Source organism: Agelaius phoeniceus, chromosome 18, assembly GCF_051311805.1.
Source record: "Agelaius phoeniceus isolate bAgePho1 chromosome 18, bAgePho1.hap1, whole genome shotgun sequence".
In the NCBI taxonomy this organism is placed as follows: Eukaryota; Metazoa; Chordata; class Aves; order Passeriformes; family Icteridae; genus Agelaius; species Agelaius phoeniceus.
Window position 1 is genome coordinate 8,110,346 of NC_135282.1, and position 17,162 is coordinate 8,127,507.

A 17,162-nucleotide genomic window follows, 5' to 3' on the forward strand; every position below is an offset into this window, starting at 1 on the left:
CAAAAAATAAACCCAGCTCCCCGAATCCTTAGAAAACAGCCCCAAAAAGAACCTTTCTAAAGCATGGCAAGGTTCTCCCAGGCTACAGCAACAGAGCAGCTGCCTTGTGTGCAATTAGCTTGCATAAAGAGACTCAGTACAAATAATCAGAAGAACCTCCTCTAAAGACAGAAATGAAGAAACTGTAGAGGACAGCTTAGAAACGTCAGAAAATAATTATGCAGCAGGCAAAATTGTTGTAATCTCTTCCTCCTAACCTTGAAAAAGCCAGATAAGATTACAGGCAAAGGGACTTGTGCAGAATTTCAGTATTACACAAAAGCAAAGCACTAGGGTTTGTCACATTAAAACAAAAGGAGAAAGACACTCTCTGGTCCACAGTGAAAAGCAAGAACTGAATTACAGAAGATGGCTCTGAATCTCTCAACTCAAGTAGAAAAATGCTCATGGGATGGAAAGGAAGAATAATGACAAAGAGAGCTCATTAAAATGACAAAAAGCCTCTGCTGACTGGAGCAGAAACAGGTTAAGCAGAAAAGCAGAAACACCATTAGTGAGAAAGACTTCAAGGCTGAAGCTGCAAGGAAGAGGTTTTGGCTGCCAGGAGTGACAGCACAGAGGGACAGGGACGCTGGAGGTGCAGGCTCTGCCGGGCACAGCTCTGGCTGCAGCTGGGCAGGGCAGAGCCCTCTCACCCTGAGCCCAAAGGACACCCAGAGAGCAGCTGCCCTGCTCCAGGGGCTCTGGGGCCACTGCCCATCTAATGATGATGCACAGCAGGCAAAGCACAAGGAGTTGCTTTTTAGGCTTCTCCACGTGAATGAAAACAATGACAAAAATAAAATAAATAATCTGAGAGCAATATAATAACAGGCAAATTTTCTTGGCATTTTCACTAAGTCATAGCAGAGAATAAAAAACTACATAATGAAAGACTCAGGTATGTCAGTCAGCACTTCATGCCTTGGAGAGACAGAACAGATGCTAGTGAGACAGAAGAAATTACTTCCCTGCTAAATAAATTTTAAAATAATAAATAAAACCAGCATCCTATCTATATATTTAGCTTCCACTTCTTGAAAACAATGTTCTTGCAATCAGTATCAGAGTTTTCTAAACAGAGATGGCTTAAAATTGGATAAAGCTATCAAGCAGATGGGAAGATTTAGGAGGATCATGTACATGCAACCATCTACTAAGCAAACGAAATGACACCAAGAGTACTACAAATATACTGAAATATCTGCAGTTGTATTGCTGAGTAGCCTGTGCCTCTGTGTATTTGTACAAAAGGAAAGAGAAAAATTAAGTTTAATTGTTACTGATAAGATGGTGGTTCAAACAGTTGCATCTCCTGAGTAACTGGTAAAATCATGAAACACTAACTTGCAGTTTTCCTTTAAAAAAATCCCTCTCTCATCACCTTTTCATGCCTGCTGCAGTAGGTAACAATTCTTGGTCATTTAATAATTGTGAGTGTTCATTATATAGACAGAATTGATGATGCAGCCAGTCTTTAGAATGGACCAGCATACAGACAGCAAGGAACTGTGTGACACTCTTGGAATTGTGACAAACCTGTACAGCTCACAACTGGCTCACACTTTGAAGAGGGTATTTTTGTTTTGTGGTTTGTTTATTGAGAAAGTTAGAGCTACACTAAAAATCAGAGGGTAATTAGGAGCAACACAGTATTCAACAAACACAGTTGTACCACCTGGGATCAAGAACTGTAAACTCAGCAATTCCACTCCATCAGTGGCCAGCAGCAAATACATGAAATATATACATTATATTTATATAGACCATGAAAAGGGAAACAAATTCCAATGCCTCTCCCATCTTCCATGGATCTGCCATTGTGGGACTCTAAACCACAGGGAGCATTCAATGAGGGTTTTTTCTGCTAACTTGCTTGGTGGTTTTTTAAAAACTGCAATATCTAGAGTGCTCTGTGATACCAAATTCCACAGCTTAACAATGCTGCAAGTAAACTTCACCTGCTCCTTTCCTCCCTCACAGCCTTTTCAGTAGGTACAGACAGTGAGCACAGCTGCTCCCCACTCACCATCCCTGTGCCACTGCCAACGTTATCAGTGTTGGCAAATCCTACTGGATTCCTCTGCTCCTCACGCAGCATCTCCCAGCAGAGGAGACCCAGCTAAACAGCCCTTTGTGTTCTAGAGAGCAGTACTCTGAAATCCTGCTCTCCTCATATCACTGGGAGAAATGCAATAGCTACCATCACAGGCTCAAAACAAGTGAAAGGTAGAGAATGGCATGTTTTCAGTTTATTCTCTATTTCTGTTCTATTTCTTCACACTTGGTTTGCTTTACTGAATGTCACTAAGCATTGAGCTGACATTTTCCAAGAATCATAACAGCTCTAAGCTCATCCTTCTGTAGTATTAACGAGTACAGAGCTGATCACTGGAAATGCAAATTAGGAACATTCCCTCCCTAAGTAATTGCCATGCATTTAATCAGCACTGAATCTCACATGCTGCTTTAGCTGCCCACTAATATGAAGTCCTTTTCCAACAACAAAACATTACCAGTGTAAACAGAGAAACCAAATCTTGAAACATACACAGTTCTGAGTTTACTTTTGAGGTAAACATGATGCTGCTTCAGATCAGTATTTTCACCCAGCTTTCAAAGAGGCTGTTTCCAAGTCAGCCTCCAGATGGAAACAGTGATGCACTCATTACAGCAGTCTAACAGATTCTTAGTCACTCAAATCTTGATAATTATTTTATCAAACCAAATAATGTTTTGGCAATCTTTCCAGGACAAAAATCACATTGATACCCAGTAAAATCACCACATTCATGGTTACAGCAGTTTGTTTATGAAAACCATGTCAGGAAAATCTGTAAGAAATTTCCACTCACCTTGAGATCACATGTGGTGTTAAGCAGCAGATTGGAAGGTTTGAGGTCACGGTGAAGCACATTGGCTGAGTGGATATACTTTAACCCTCTCAGAATCTGGTAAAGGAAGTAACAAATGTGGTCATTGCTGAGGTGTTGAGTCTTTAGGAGCTTGTAAAGATCTGTCTCCATAAGATCTTGCACAATGTATCTGTGAGGTATTAGATGTAAGGCAGCAAAAAAACTCAATGTCATATCAGATATCAACGTACAGTACCCAAGGGAACTTCTAGAACATCTTTTCTCTCTTATTTGTATGTTTGATGACAATTATGACATTGTGTAGCTGATTCTTGCTTTAGAAGCTTGGAATCCAATCAACCCTGTTACATGATGCAGCCCTTTATAGAATAAAAAGGCACCAGCATGTGATCCTCTCAAATTAATCATCATAAACCTCTATTTGTTCATAGTAGAGCTTGACTTTTATTGGAATCTCAATTTCATCTGATTCCTATCCTGCTTGCCAAGAAACAAAGGGTGTTTTTTTGGTTAATGAGTAATAAGCTTCCAAGATACTTGTTTGCAATTGCATAAAAGCAGGAATGTAGAAGATCTCACCATTTCTGATAAATTTTCTCTACCATCTCCCCACTTTAAAAATTCAGCTGTTCTTCTCTATACGTATTTATTGTGGTACATTGAACACAACAGTCCTCCTCTTACCAAAACTAATTCCCAATGTACTCATTCAGATTATTTTTTTTAATAAGATTGTAATGAAAATTAAAAGAAGGGGCTTTTTTGGTTTTTTTTTGCTTGGACAGGAATGAGTTAAGTAAAATTTTCTTCCCCTGTAATTCAAGAACATTTGAGACAATTATAGCAGAGTCTGGACATTTGACTTTCTCATCAAAGCAACCAGTTGTAACAGCAGCTCAACTAAGAGCAAATATAGTTTTAGAATTATGTGACCAAACTAATTCTTCTCTAGAATGTTGAGTTCTTTGCCTTGGAAGATAAAAATTATTCTCTCTTCCTGGAAAAGAAAGAATTAAACTAGTGCTCATCTACATCAAAACTATAAACCAATCAAATACTATTAACTTCCCTTTTGATTTACAATAATAGAAGCCAACTTTTATTAATATTTAGGAAGGAAGAGGATGAAGGGGAAGAAACAATCAAAAGAGAGGAGGCAACCATTACTAATGATGCCAAAAAACACTTTGAAAGGATACACATCTTTCATCTGTTCAATAGTTGGAGCTCTGATAATGTCATTTATTCCAATAATGTTCTCATGCCTGAAGCGCAGCAGGATCTTGATCTCTCTCAGAGTTCTCTGGCAGTATGTCTGGTGCTCAAAAGGACTGATTTTCTTTATAGCAACTCGAACTTTGTTGACGTTATCATAAGCAGAACTAGAAGAGAATCAATAACATCAATTACAAGGAACATTAATTAAATTCAGAAAGAAAGAATGTGAATTCATTTAATACAGGGGTGGTGCATTTTGTTTACATTTATTTTTATCAAATGGGGAGAGGTGACAGTGACACATCTTTTAGTTTGGTGAACTGACAAAACACTGCTGTTCTTTCACCAGCCTGTTTGGGTCTCTACCCATTGGCTTTCCCAGCTGACTTGGAGTCTCTGATTCATGGGTCCTGCACAAAGGGAAAGGTATTTGGTCTTTGTCCTCTTTATCAGCCTGTGCAACAACCAAGTCTGAGGTTTTTTCTATATGCTGCAATCATCAGAAGTTTGAGAAAGTTCATCTAGAGTTAACCCATTCACTTTGGGGTGCAGAAAAACCTTCAGAAATCATCTCTTAAGCAGCAAAATACCACATCCTGTGTCCAGCTCCCACAAGTAAGAGCAGTTGTCACAATCTTTCATGCTTCCATCAATCTACACTGTCAGCACCTCCACAACAGACAGGGAAGAACAGAAGGGATGGAGAATTTGTGCCAGCACCTTGCCAAGTGCAATTCCAAAGGTAAGCAGAGTCTGAGGAAAGAAAGCTGTATCAGGTACATACATGGAGTGGAGCAGGCAGCAGCACAATGAGGATCACAGAGACTGTGAGCCATGGTAAGGAACTCACTGCCTCCTACATTTCCATGACTCTTTCCAGGAGCTCAAAACTCCATTCCCAGCTACACCAATAAATAGGCTCAATAAATAGTATCTCTGTTCAACATGCCTACACATTCCTGAAGAATATCACAGCCTGAGTCTAATTAAAAGTCTCAGTAAAAGCTGAGACTTGATTTTCTGAATATCATACCTGATTTTCTAAATTCTGGACAATGAATCCTAACAAGGTTTAGTATGTTTTCTATGGTCTTGTTTACAAAGATGACAAAGCATCTCATTATCATAACCTCTACTGTATTAGAAGTATATGTTAATTTAATTAATTAAAATTTAGATGTGTTTATATGAGTCTTGTCCCTACTCAAGCCCGCTACTGAATTATTAGGAAATTAAAAAATACTCAAGCCTATATTCCATGCATATCTGTTAGCCTCAACTATTTAATATAAAATTAGCCATAACTAGCCAAGGAGGCTTTACATCCTACCAGTTTTCTATAATTGAGTCCCAGAACTTTCTTTGATACACTTTTATTTTGCCTTACTCTGCTGAGATGTCCAGGTATGTGGTGACCAGGTAAAGCAGAGTAACATGCAAAAATCCAATTAGAAAAGGAGGCCTTTGAGGAATTCAAATACCTGGCCACATCAAGGCTCTTTGACAGCCAAGCAGAAATATGGTGTAACAAGGTGTTTTTGAGATGGTACTGTCATCACTGGATGCAAAACTGCTTAAAATTTCTCACTTTCATTATTCAAATGGGCATAAAGTTCAGTCAATTAGGGTCACCAGGAAGATCTTCATAGAGCACATGCAGTTACATATGTAACTGTAACATCCTTTTTGCACGGTTTTCCCACTCAATCCCTTTGACCTGCCTGCATCCCCAACCCTGGCCTGTGCCCACAGACAGCACCATTTATTTGCCTCTAGAAACACTGAACTCAAATGCTCCATGGGGAGCTTTGAAATGCCACATGCTGAGCAAGTATTCATTACAACTGTTGCTGCTGCATATGTATAGATAACACATTAGCAGTTCCTCAGTCCCAAAATAGATAATAACCAAGTGCTGTAAGTGGAACTTGGCATTGCCTCCAAGAGCACTTGGGCTCCAGTAATTTTCTTAGCTCATCACCTGTGGTGTTGACAATAGACCAGTGAGGTCTGTCACAAGCAGAAAACAAAACCAGAAATAACCCTGAAGCAGGAACAACCTGGATTTGGGGAAGAAATGAAAGAATGCTATGGGCCATTTCATCATTATAAACAAACCTCCTGCCTCCTCCTCTGTACTGACCTGAGCATTTTTTCTGCCACAATGCAGAATCTTACTTCCTTTCAAAGGACTGGACAGCAGCAGCTATGCAGACCACAAAAAGACAAAATGCCAATATTTACCCATTGATGCTGCTTAAATAAAAGCTCCCAGTCGCTTAAAATATTTGATAAATCAGTTATTGCTTCACGAGGGTTGCTTATTGATGGAAAATACATTATTTTTTCTAGTACAGATTAAATGAACATGAATTCATCAATTAAACATACCAAGATTTCCTCTCTTGTAGCTGTTTCCCCTACACTCCTAAGCATTTCTAAGCAAAAGGTTTATGCTGTCATTTAGAAAAGGATGGCTAATTTTGCTTTCTGATGGTGCAACTATAATACACCTGGTTCACTGAGGAAAAAAGCTGCATATTTGGAATAAAGATGCAATCAGCTTCCTCTCCAGGGTACCTTCCCCATACAGTCACCACTAGCGCAGCTAAGCTTCCATTGCCTCAGCTGAGGGGAGCAAAACTGAAATATTGTCTAGTTGGAACGTTAAAAGGGTCACTGGGTTTATTGCTGGTGTCACACTTTTTGAAATATAAGCCTTTCTGCAACTTGATTAAACATCCAAGAGATTATCTCAACTTCTGTGAGCAAGAAGCTAATCATACAAGCAGTCACTTACTGGTGCATAATATTTTAAATGTCATGCATAATGCAGGTACATTGAGAATCTGTATTATCTAGTTAACAGCATTTCACATTCTCAGCCACAGCCCTTAAAGCACATATTGCTTAAGTAAACTCTGTCACCCTTTAAAAATTCTTTCTGGATTTGACACGTGCTATAGGAAAGTGTAAAAGCTGCACATTGGGCTGAACTTTAGTGGAACTGAAGTGTCAGGCTACAGCCAGACCCCATTTGGCCGATGAAGCCCTATGGAAATAACTGCCTGACTATGCAGGAAACCCCTGACATTCCCAGAACAGGGTCCTTTGGAAGGCAGACTGAGCCACCTCCCAAGCTTTCCCTCCATCCCAGCGTTCACCTCCTGCCACCAGCAGCAGATTTACACACTCCTGCCCAGAGCTCTGCTGCAGAAATGTGCTGCTCAGAGCGTGCATTGCAGCAGCTCAAACAAACCCCCCCGAAGGAGCAATGCAGGTCCTGGTGCATCTCCCTGCAGCCCGTGCTCGGCTCATCCCTGCGGGCTGCAGCCGCAATTACTGATCTCATGGGCGACTCCTGGTCACCCGTGCTCCCCCTGCAGTCCGACCAGGACCAGCTCCACAGCGCATCCTAAATTTAGATTATTTGCATTCTGGCAGTGCTGTCCCAGTGTGCACAGTGTAACCTCTTTGTCTGGGCTGTCAGCTTCTACTAAAGCTCACGACAGCTGGTTATATTTGCAATGAAGCAGTTAACTGGGACATCTTCTGAAGTCAGGAACTTTCTACTATCTTGACTTTTTTCCAGAGAAGATAAAAATCTGTAAAATGGGAATAACAGTTCCCACATTAAGAACTCTTAGAGTGCCAGTTTATTGCTTTTAGTTTCTAATCGTTAAGCACATGTACTGATCATCACCCACAGAACTGTCCCATTATGATGAATCTAGACACCAACACCTTAAATATTCAGAAGGGAGGATTTATTTCCACCCCAATCATGTGCAGCCTCACAAGCTGAAGCAACCATTGAGCTGTGAGTGCTATTTGTCTGTAATGTAATAAATTTAAATATAGATTTTTGCAACTGCCCAACTGTTGTAGCCACAACATTATTCCTATTTCAAGCCGTGGTTACTAAACTGTGACAACCTGCAATGGCACCGTTATTTAGATACTTTTGCAACCTCGTGTGAAAATCAATACAAGCCCCAGCAGCAGAGTTTACCATTCCCGATTTTAAGTATCTTGAAAATACATAACAAAGTTTTGACTAACTAAAACAAAATAAACAAATGAGCATTTATAACCCAAGAAGTTGCACCACATAACTTTTAAAGCCAGTTTTTATCCTTCTACTCTCTGGTACCAACTTCCTTTTTAAGCAGAAGTGCAGGGCGGGGCTGCTTCCAGGAGCAGTGACCAGAGAGGCACCGCAGCCCTGAGCCCACAGCGCTGCCCAGGCGGCTTCGGGCCCCTCTGCCATGAACTCGAGGGAAGGGAAGGGCAAGGGAAGCTTTCAGCAGGCACGTGTGGCCCAGTGCCAAGCTCAGCCCTTCTGCCCACAATGCCTGCTCCATGTTCTTCACCCATTCCTATTCCTCGCATGTCTCACCGGGGCAGAGCTGGAACAAGTGAGAGCACGCTGCAGGAAAGGAGCCAGCTCCGGGCAGTCCCTGCATCCCGCACGGGGCTGCTCCTGCACACCGAGCAGCAACCGCCGGCTCCTCTGCCACGCTGCCTGCAGGCTGCCCCCACCACGGGATGCTCCTCCAACATCTCCAGGATTGTTCACCTCGTGGCTGTTCTACAGGCTGCTCTCAGCACACACACACAAAATACACAACGCTACCGGCAAACATACTCATTACAACTCGAAATAACAGACTGATTTGAAGTTTAAAAGGGATTTTTTTTTTTATCAGTAGCTTTGCGTTGCTGTGGAAACATGATTCCAAGGGCATATCCAGAGATAAGAATCTTTGTGAAATATTGGGTAATTCGGCTTACTCACAGAATAGGAAAGGCAAAAATAATTCCCAGCAAGCAAGCTGATCTACAGAGATCTTTAATCTTTTCATTCAGTCTACATTTAGCTCAATCATGGACATTTCCACAACACGCTGACATTTATCAAGTTACAATGCAAATAGCTTAAACTTATTTTTAAGACTCCTGTAAATAAAATAATGCAATATTATGGCACAGTAACAACCACCCTAACAGACTGTTCGCTTCAACTTTTGGGGATGGGGAAGGTGGTTGCAAAAGTGCAGATTTGCAGAGGGTTTTGGGTTTTTTGTTTGGAGCTGGTTTTTAATAATCAGATGTTAACCCTTCCAGATTCTTCAGAATAATTACTTTCTTCTTCTACATGATTGAACCACAGAGAGCAGCTACAGTGTATGACTTTTTTAATAAAGAGAAAAGACTGGAAAAAGGATAAAAATAGTCAAAGACTATTTGAGGACACTGAGTAATATGTCATTTTTACACTGTTGAATGTATTTTTTGTAGCCAACTGTAAACACCTACATTTACTAGAAATATTTGTTACTTTCCTCCATTTATTCATAATATTTTGAAGACAAGTGTATTATTCATTAGACTTTTTTATTAGCACTAATTTACAAAATCAGCACCTGGTTTTAGAAGGAACAAGTGCCTACTTATATTGGGATACATTTGCCATGTTTCAAGAAACCTATTTATAAAAAGACAACCCATGTCACAGCTTCATTTTGATTTCTCAGCTTTCTCTAGAAGAGGTTCTCAATAACAAAGCATTTCTCAGGTTTGTCAGCTGAGAATTCAGGAAATAAACTACAGAAACAGGGGCATCTTAATACACTTCTACTTTCCTCCATTAAACATTTAGTTTTACAGACTAACCCCTGCCATGTAGGAAAGTCAGCAATCCATGAAAATGGAGTTACCTTACTCTTATATTCTTCAAAAAACAACAAACAAATAAAAAACCAGCAAAGGAGAAAAGCAACATAATTTCTGAATCAGTGCCCTTTATTGTATCCCAAGTCCATAGCAAGGGGCCCATTGAAGCTGAACTGGAGCTGCAGACTCCAGTGTGCTTTTAGTGAACCTCTGAGGCTTACTGGGTCACACTGGAGCAGCACTGCCCTCATCTCTGCCACTACTGCTTCAGTCATCTTCCTTTGAACACTCCAAAGCAATCCTGACAGCAAAGCTGCCTGCTACAATGACGCCAACTCCTTCCTCCCATGACAAAGGTGAATAATTACTCTGAAGTGATTTTACTCAGATCTGATCTACTGCAGGTTTCTGCCCCTCACACCACAAATTCTTAAGGCACTTTCATAACTTCCTAAGATTTGCTTTCATTTCATTGTATTATCTGCTCAAATAAATCTAATAAATCTAATACTGGTGAGACACTGGCACAGGTTTCCCAGAGCAGCTGTGGATGCCCCATCCCTGGAGATGTCCCAGACCAGGCTGGAGAGGGCTTGGAGCAGCCTGGTCCAGTGGAAGGTGTCCCTGCAGGGGGCTGGCTCTACTTCATCCTTAAGGTCCCTTCCAACTCAAATCATTCTAGGCTCTAATAGGTTACAAAGGCACAATTTTATTTTTCAGAATTTGAAAAGTAGCATTTGATGGATCCTTGCAAAAAATTCAATTTTAAGCTACTTACTATGCACATAATAATTACTTAATAGTATAACTCCTTAGATCACTCCTAGTATTTTGAAAACGAATAGCTAGTCATGCAAAATGGAGTCTGTTAAATTAATTACTTTTGCCAGAAGCTCAGTCAATTCATAATCCTGGGTGTGGCAGACCAGATGATTTGTGTTTTGTTAGCACCTACTAAACCGAGCTATGAAGAGCAGCAGTTCTAGAGCCACACCTTAATCCTGGCATTAGAACAATACTGGCTATTTCACCCAAGGTTCTGTATTGTTTGGCTAAAGATGTTATTTAATTTTATGGTGTTTTGATTAATCTTAGTTGTTTGAAAAAAAAAAAAAACCCAATTCTCTCAATCTCTTCTAATGTGTATTTTTCTTTCTATACCTTTAGCTGTACAACACTGACTTCAAACCACCACATATGCCTACTCTGTTTTTTGCCACTTCAAGTTAGTCTTCAGAAAATAGAAAGCTCTTACATCTCACTTTATCTACTTCTTCCCTTCCCACTTCCCTTCCTTATTTTAGAGGTTTACTGGTTCTCCACTGCCAGTATTTCCTTTGATAGCATTGATGCTAAATTTAACAAACTTCACTACATTTAAAGGCCCCTTGGCATCTGTGAAATAAATTAATTCCAAAGGCACCAACTGCTTTTGATAAAATATCACAATATTAAATATCACTATCTTTCTCCTCTGTATATAAATTCCTGTGGGAATGAATTTTGGGCTAAAATTGTAAGAGCTCAGCAACATGAGCCAACCTAAGGTCTCAGTGAATTCAAAGGAGGGGCTGAGGTTCACTCTCCCTTTTATGCCTCACATCCCTGCCCTTTCTCACTTTTTTGGTTGGAGTGGTGCCTTTGTTTGTGTCAGGTCAGAGAACTAAAGCAGCTCCAAGTTGAAGCAGGAACAGTAAAGAAGCTTTTACCTGCACAGTCCTATTGCCTTCCTGTGTCAGCACCAGCACTCACAGGGCTTTGTGTCCATCATTTCAACTTCTCACCTTTCAATTTTATTTTTGTATGAAGTCACCTTTTAGCTAAACCAGCCTTCCAACACAGCAAATGCTCCAGCTGTGCAGGCCCCAGCACAAGAGAGGAGGAAGGAGTGACAGAGCAGAGGCATGGAGGGAAAAGCTGCCCCTGCAGCAGCAGCAGCACAGCCCGAGATCAGCACAGGTCAGCCTGCAAGGCTCAGCCCTGCAAAGCTCAGCTCAGGAGAGCTCAGCCCCCACACAGCCGATGGGGTGCCCAACTCCTCCCCCTGTGCTTAAGGCTCCTCAAGGGGCAACAAAAACCCACCAGACAGCAAAGGACAGGTCAGCAACATCATCACTGTTACTCCAGAGCCTGGAAAACAACCACCACATCCCCAAGCAGCAAAGCAGGAATCATAAATGTGTGCAGGAAACACTTCCCCTTTCCTAGAGAGAAGGGAGAGCACTACCAGAGAGCTGTGAGTGGTGATAGGATTAGCAAATCCTCCAGTGTGGTTTAGTCTTTTGTCTGCTAAGGTTCTAATTTGACTTATATCCCAGATACTCCTCCTAAAATCAGCTTATTTGATTGATTCCACACCATATAAATCTTCAGAAGAGACAGTTCACAGTAGTTCATCCCAACAGAAAACAGAACAAAATCATCCATGCACACTCAAAAGCAGAGATTTTTCTAAACCTGATGTAGAAACATCAGTACAAAATGAAAAGTATCTCAAAGCACTGATGAAAACAAGGTCATTGCCCCTGGCCACTCTGCCATGGTTGACTCAGTATTTCACTTGCAAACCAAATCAACCAAACCACTAGCACTGAGTGTGCACCTCACCACTATCAGAAGTTACTTCCCTTTGTGTAAGATTACAAGGCGTTTTCTGCATGTTTTTTCCCTGTTTCTAAAAAGACATGCCAACAATAAACCCTCAGCATATTCACAGCTTGGTGGTTTGTTCAGAGGAGGTATCAGCACTAAGACATGTTGGCTCCAGTAGCTGAAAGGAAGCTATTTCACAATTATGAAACACTCAAAAAAATCCAATATAAAAGTCAACCTGAATGTCATTTGGGATATTTTGCAACATCCAAATCCCAATAAAATTGGGCAAATTCTAGACTGAAGCATTTTGGGACGTATTGATTTGGAGTGCTCAAATGACCTGAAATTTTACTCAGGGCACATCAGCAATATTTGGTGAAGCAATCTGCCTTCCTTCTGAAGAAGCAAGAAGTAATGTACTGCAGTGGCAGCTGCTAACGTTAAGAAAAACTGCAAAATGAAGTAATTGCACATTATAAACTGCAGCCTAATTGCGAGTTGCTCGTACTTAAAACATACCCACAACACAGACCAATTACTTTCCACCATGTAACAAAAACTCTCATTTGCATCCTAATCACCACAGAGTATTTCAGTATTTTATGAAAATTCTCTTAAAATACAAAAGAAGGACTTCCAAGAGAAGAGATTTCCTCTTGGGGAACTTAGGTTGTGATTTTGGGTACTGCAAACAGATGGACAGTAAAAGCATGTGCACAAACAACTCTGCTAAAACTGAACTGTCACGAAGATTCTGCCCAAATCTAACAGAAAAATATTTCTACTACAGCCTTTCTACAAGACATATACACACACAGAGCAGTATTGGATCCGGCAGTGCGAGGTCACCGGGCTGGAGCGGCACGGCCCAAGCCCAGGCACTGCGGAGGCAGCCGGGGCACGCGAGGGTGCGGAGGGGCTGGGGAGGGGCCGGGGCTGTCCCTGCTCTGCCTCTCCCCAGCGGAAACGGGTGGAGACGGGAATGCTGCGAAACAGAAACCAACTCCTGCACCCCGATGGAGCACAGGAAACCCTGCCGAAGGACCTGCCATCAAATAACGCTAGCTGAATCGGTGACATTCAGTACAAGCTGTAATTGTCTTACCAATCTACCTGCTCAAAGCTGACAATGAACTGCATTTGGTTTTTTGTGCACCGTGCAAAAAGATGAGTTTGAGAATAGCTCAAACATATACCCAAACGTTGTACTAAATAAAAGGAAAAGAAGCTCTCTTCTGAAAAGGAGATTCATCCACAAGCAAACCAGCGTCTTTAATAACCGTCCTGCCAATTAACAGAACACAGATTTCACACAGATAAATCACCTGAAATGAACTATACTGCTGAATTTCATATTATTACACTATTATTTTTATCTCCCTCAAAACACAAAAAACATAGAAGCTCTATTTTCAAATACATTTATAGCTCCATACACTTCATTTGAGTGATCTGGAAATCAAAATCAAATACAACTGAAATCACTTAATAAAATGTTTCTGGGTTTGGGATTTTTTTCCAGATATTATTTTAAAAGTTCCTAAAATACTTCACTTTAGGTGAAAGCCTTCTCCAAATTATCAGAACAACATCCAGCTTCATCCATGAGCAGTGCCAGCTCCCAGTGATGAAGGCTGACCAAGGACTGGGCTGTGTTATGTGCACAGCCAGCAGGTCAAGGGAACTGAGTCCTGCTGTGAGGGCACATCTGGAATTCTGCATCCAGTTTTCCTCCCTTCCAGTACAGGACCAAATCCAGCAGAAAACCATTAGGATGCATAGGGAGCTGAAGGATGTGACATGAAAGAAAAAAATGGAAACAACTGGGTTTGTATAGGCTAGGAGGGGGAAAAGGGGTGGTGGTGGAAAACATCCAACTGCTCTTTTAAGTTACATAAAGGAGAATCACTGAGAAAAGTGATCCAGATTCTTCTCAGAGACAAAAAGTACAAAGGACAAGAGGGGATGGTTGCAGCAAGGCAAACTCTCATGATTTTAAGGGGAAAAGTATCACTGGACAATTGGTTTAACACCAAAACCAGAAGCTGCCCATAGATGTTGTAGAATCTCCATCCCTGGAGATTTTGGAAATACTCAGTGGACATGTTGAGCAACTTGGTCTAATTTTGACATCAGCCCTGCTTTGAGTAGGAGGCTGGACTACATGACCTCAGAAAGTCCCTTTCAACCTACATTATGCTGTGAAATATTCCATAAAAAGATGTCATAAAATATTTTCATTAAATACCAAATCAATCAGTTATTTTCATTTCTAGATCACAGCTGAAAACTGACAAAGCATCAACAGAAAAAGCATTAAAAAAACCTTCAATGTTGGCAAAGTACTAGTTTTCAACACAAGCTGAGCTCTACACCTACTCAATTGGTAAAGCACCAACTCTTTCTGGGCTGTAGATCCCTACCCCTGAACAAGAAGCCACTGAACTAACAGAGCCTGGTGTCCTACAAATACACATTTCTGGTCTCAGGAGTAGCAATAAATCCATCTGTGAAACTGGGGCACGTCATGTCTCCTCAGGGAGTCTGATTTCTCACATGTCACCCAAAACAATCTCTTCCCCAGTGGAGCAGCATACAGGATCTCTTCACTTGAGCAAAATACCTATTTTTGTGAAACCTGCAGAATAACTTTCCATCTTTAAGACTTTTACCATCTGTCAGACTTGATGGAAGGCAGGCAACAGGTACTAGAATCCTATGTAGGGGTATGGGAGATGGGCAGATGCAGCCACAGACACATGCTGTGAACATACAAGCCTTATTTCCTTCATAAAGCACACTTCTAAGAAAACCCATAAGTTATCCCTGTCCCATGGGATGGATCATGCTGAGCAAGAAAAATGTGTATTTGTTCATAAAATGCAAGTGTCCATGAGCTGCACTCTTTGGCTAAGCCAGTATCCCATTGCTCTGGGATAGTGACAGCAGAAGTTCTACCTCTGACACGAGCAAGTGGCTGCTGCCCGTCCCTGCTGCTCAGCTTGTGGGGGCCACCTGTCTGTCCATCCCCGGGGAGGGCAGGAAAAGCAGCTCCAATTCCTCCTTCGGGTTCCCAGGGCAGGTTAGGTGAGTGCTAGAAGCTTGAGTGACTGCAGGGAAGTGCTTCCCTCTGCCTTCTCCCCAGAGGGAAGAAGCTGATAACTGGCCACCAATTACACTCCCTAATTCCCTCCTCTGATCCTTGCACTGGGCCGGGTTGGCTCAGTTGTATCAGCTCCCTGCTCTCTTTATCACACAGACAGAAGATGTTAATTACCAGGTATTGACACGCAGACCCAACCTGCGCTCCCTAGAAGTGCACACAAACAGGGGCACGGATCCCGGCACTGGCTCCATCGTTAAAGGCTCTCTGGAGCAAGGAAGGGTTAACAGAACAAACATGAACGGCTCTTTCTGATGGCTGCCACTGAGCAGCCCACTCCAGCCACCACGTTGACCCCCACAAAGGATGCAAAATCCACCTTTTTATGTAACTCAAAAGAAACTATTATGCAACCATCAATTCCATTCAAATTTCATGTTTTAGTATCAATATCTATGCCTTGCAGATCGTTCTATTCCTGATTTCTTTCTGCTTTTAGTTTCTTTATTAATATGCTTCTCTTCATTTTAAATTATTGATGCTCTAAAAGTAGGGCAGTTCCATGAAGCAGTAGCAAGAAGTGTAACTTTAAAGAATCTACTGCCTAATGTTTAAAGTATTCTTTTCAGTATTAATTTAGCATTTAACTATTGACTACCTAAACTTCTAATATCAGTCTTCCACAGCACATCAGTAACACAAAGCTCTCTTTGTAACGCAGCAAATTCAGAGCAAGAAATCTAAAATTTGAGCTTGCAGATTATTTTCTTCCAACTGCACTCATCTGCATTCAACTGCTTATTTATAAGCAGTTATTTGCAGCACTGATATTACTTCACATTCATAGAAGCTCGATGACAAAAAAAGCTTCCAAAAGCTAGGATAAAAATGAGAACATCCCTATCACATTCAATTCACCATTTCTTTCCAAAATGATTATTTGTTTTTTACTATCAAATTATCATCCCTGCCAAATTACCACTGATCAACTGGAGGAAGAACAAGTCACGCTGGAAACGTAAAGCTCAGCTCTATCATGTTTTTATTGCTGTTCCAGTGTGTTTGAAGTATAGCTTGTTAACAGGCTGCTTTAAAACAATCCTACTAATAAAACCAAGCCCACATAGGGAGAGAAAGAAACAACCTCAACAACCTTTCCCAATTTGTTGTGTTTGAAAGGTGTTTCTGAAACTCTCAGACCTGGTCTAAAACTGTGTTCCATCTGACTGATGTTGATAACATCCTATCACTGAATGAAAGGGAAAGTCACTTAAAGAACTTCACCCCAATGCCCCTCAAAAGGACTAACAATTCTTAAGTGAAAGCAGAGAGGAAGAAGACAACACAACATCTACATATATTTGGATAAATGAAGTCAGAGTAACAAACATGACTGGATGACTAAGTAATTGCTCAAAGAATGTCCTGCAGTCCTAGGAAGTGCTGAGGATTTTGGCTCAAACTTTGCTCTGTGCTCAGCCCTTAGTTTCACACGCAGAATGACCAAAACAAAAACGGGTTAGAAGGGGGCTCTGACAGGGATCCACCTCCTACCACTTCACCCTCTGCAACAAAAGGCAAAAGCCTGTGTCACAGGCTGAACGATTCTGGCAGAGTTGAACTGGAGGACATTAGGATGGGTTTGGCCTGATAAT

The 17,162-nt window shown here is 41.2% G+C and overlaps 1 protein-coding gene across 1 annotated transcript in view; it reads right to left on the reverse strand.

Annotated features, from left to right (window-relative positions):
• MAPK1 (mitogen-activated protein kinase 1) overlaps positions 1-17,162 on the reverse strand; it is a 33,022-nt gene that overhangs the window by 12,577 nt on the left and 3,283 nt on the right. Inside the window, exons 2-3 of the mRNA XM_054646123.2 lie at positions 4,115-4,297; positions 2,895-3,084 (exon numbers count right to left, since the gene is read on the reverse strand). Coding sequence (XP_054502098.1) covers positions 2,895-3,084; positions 4,115-4,297 — 373 coding nt within the window. The remainder of the gene's footprint in view (positions 1-2,894; positions 3,085-4,114; positions 4,298-17,162) is intronic.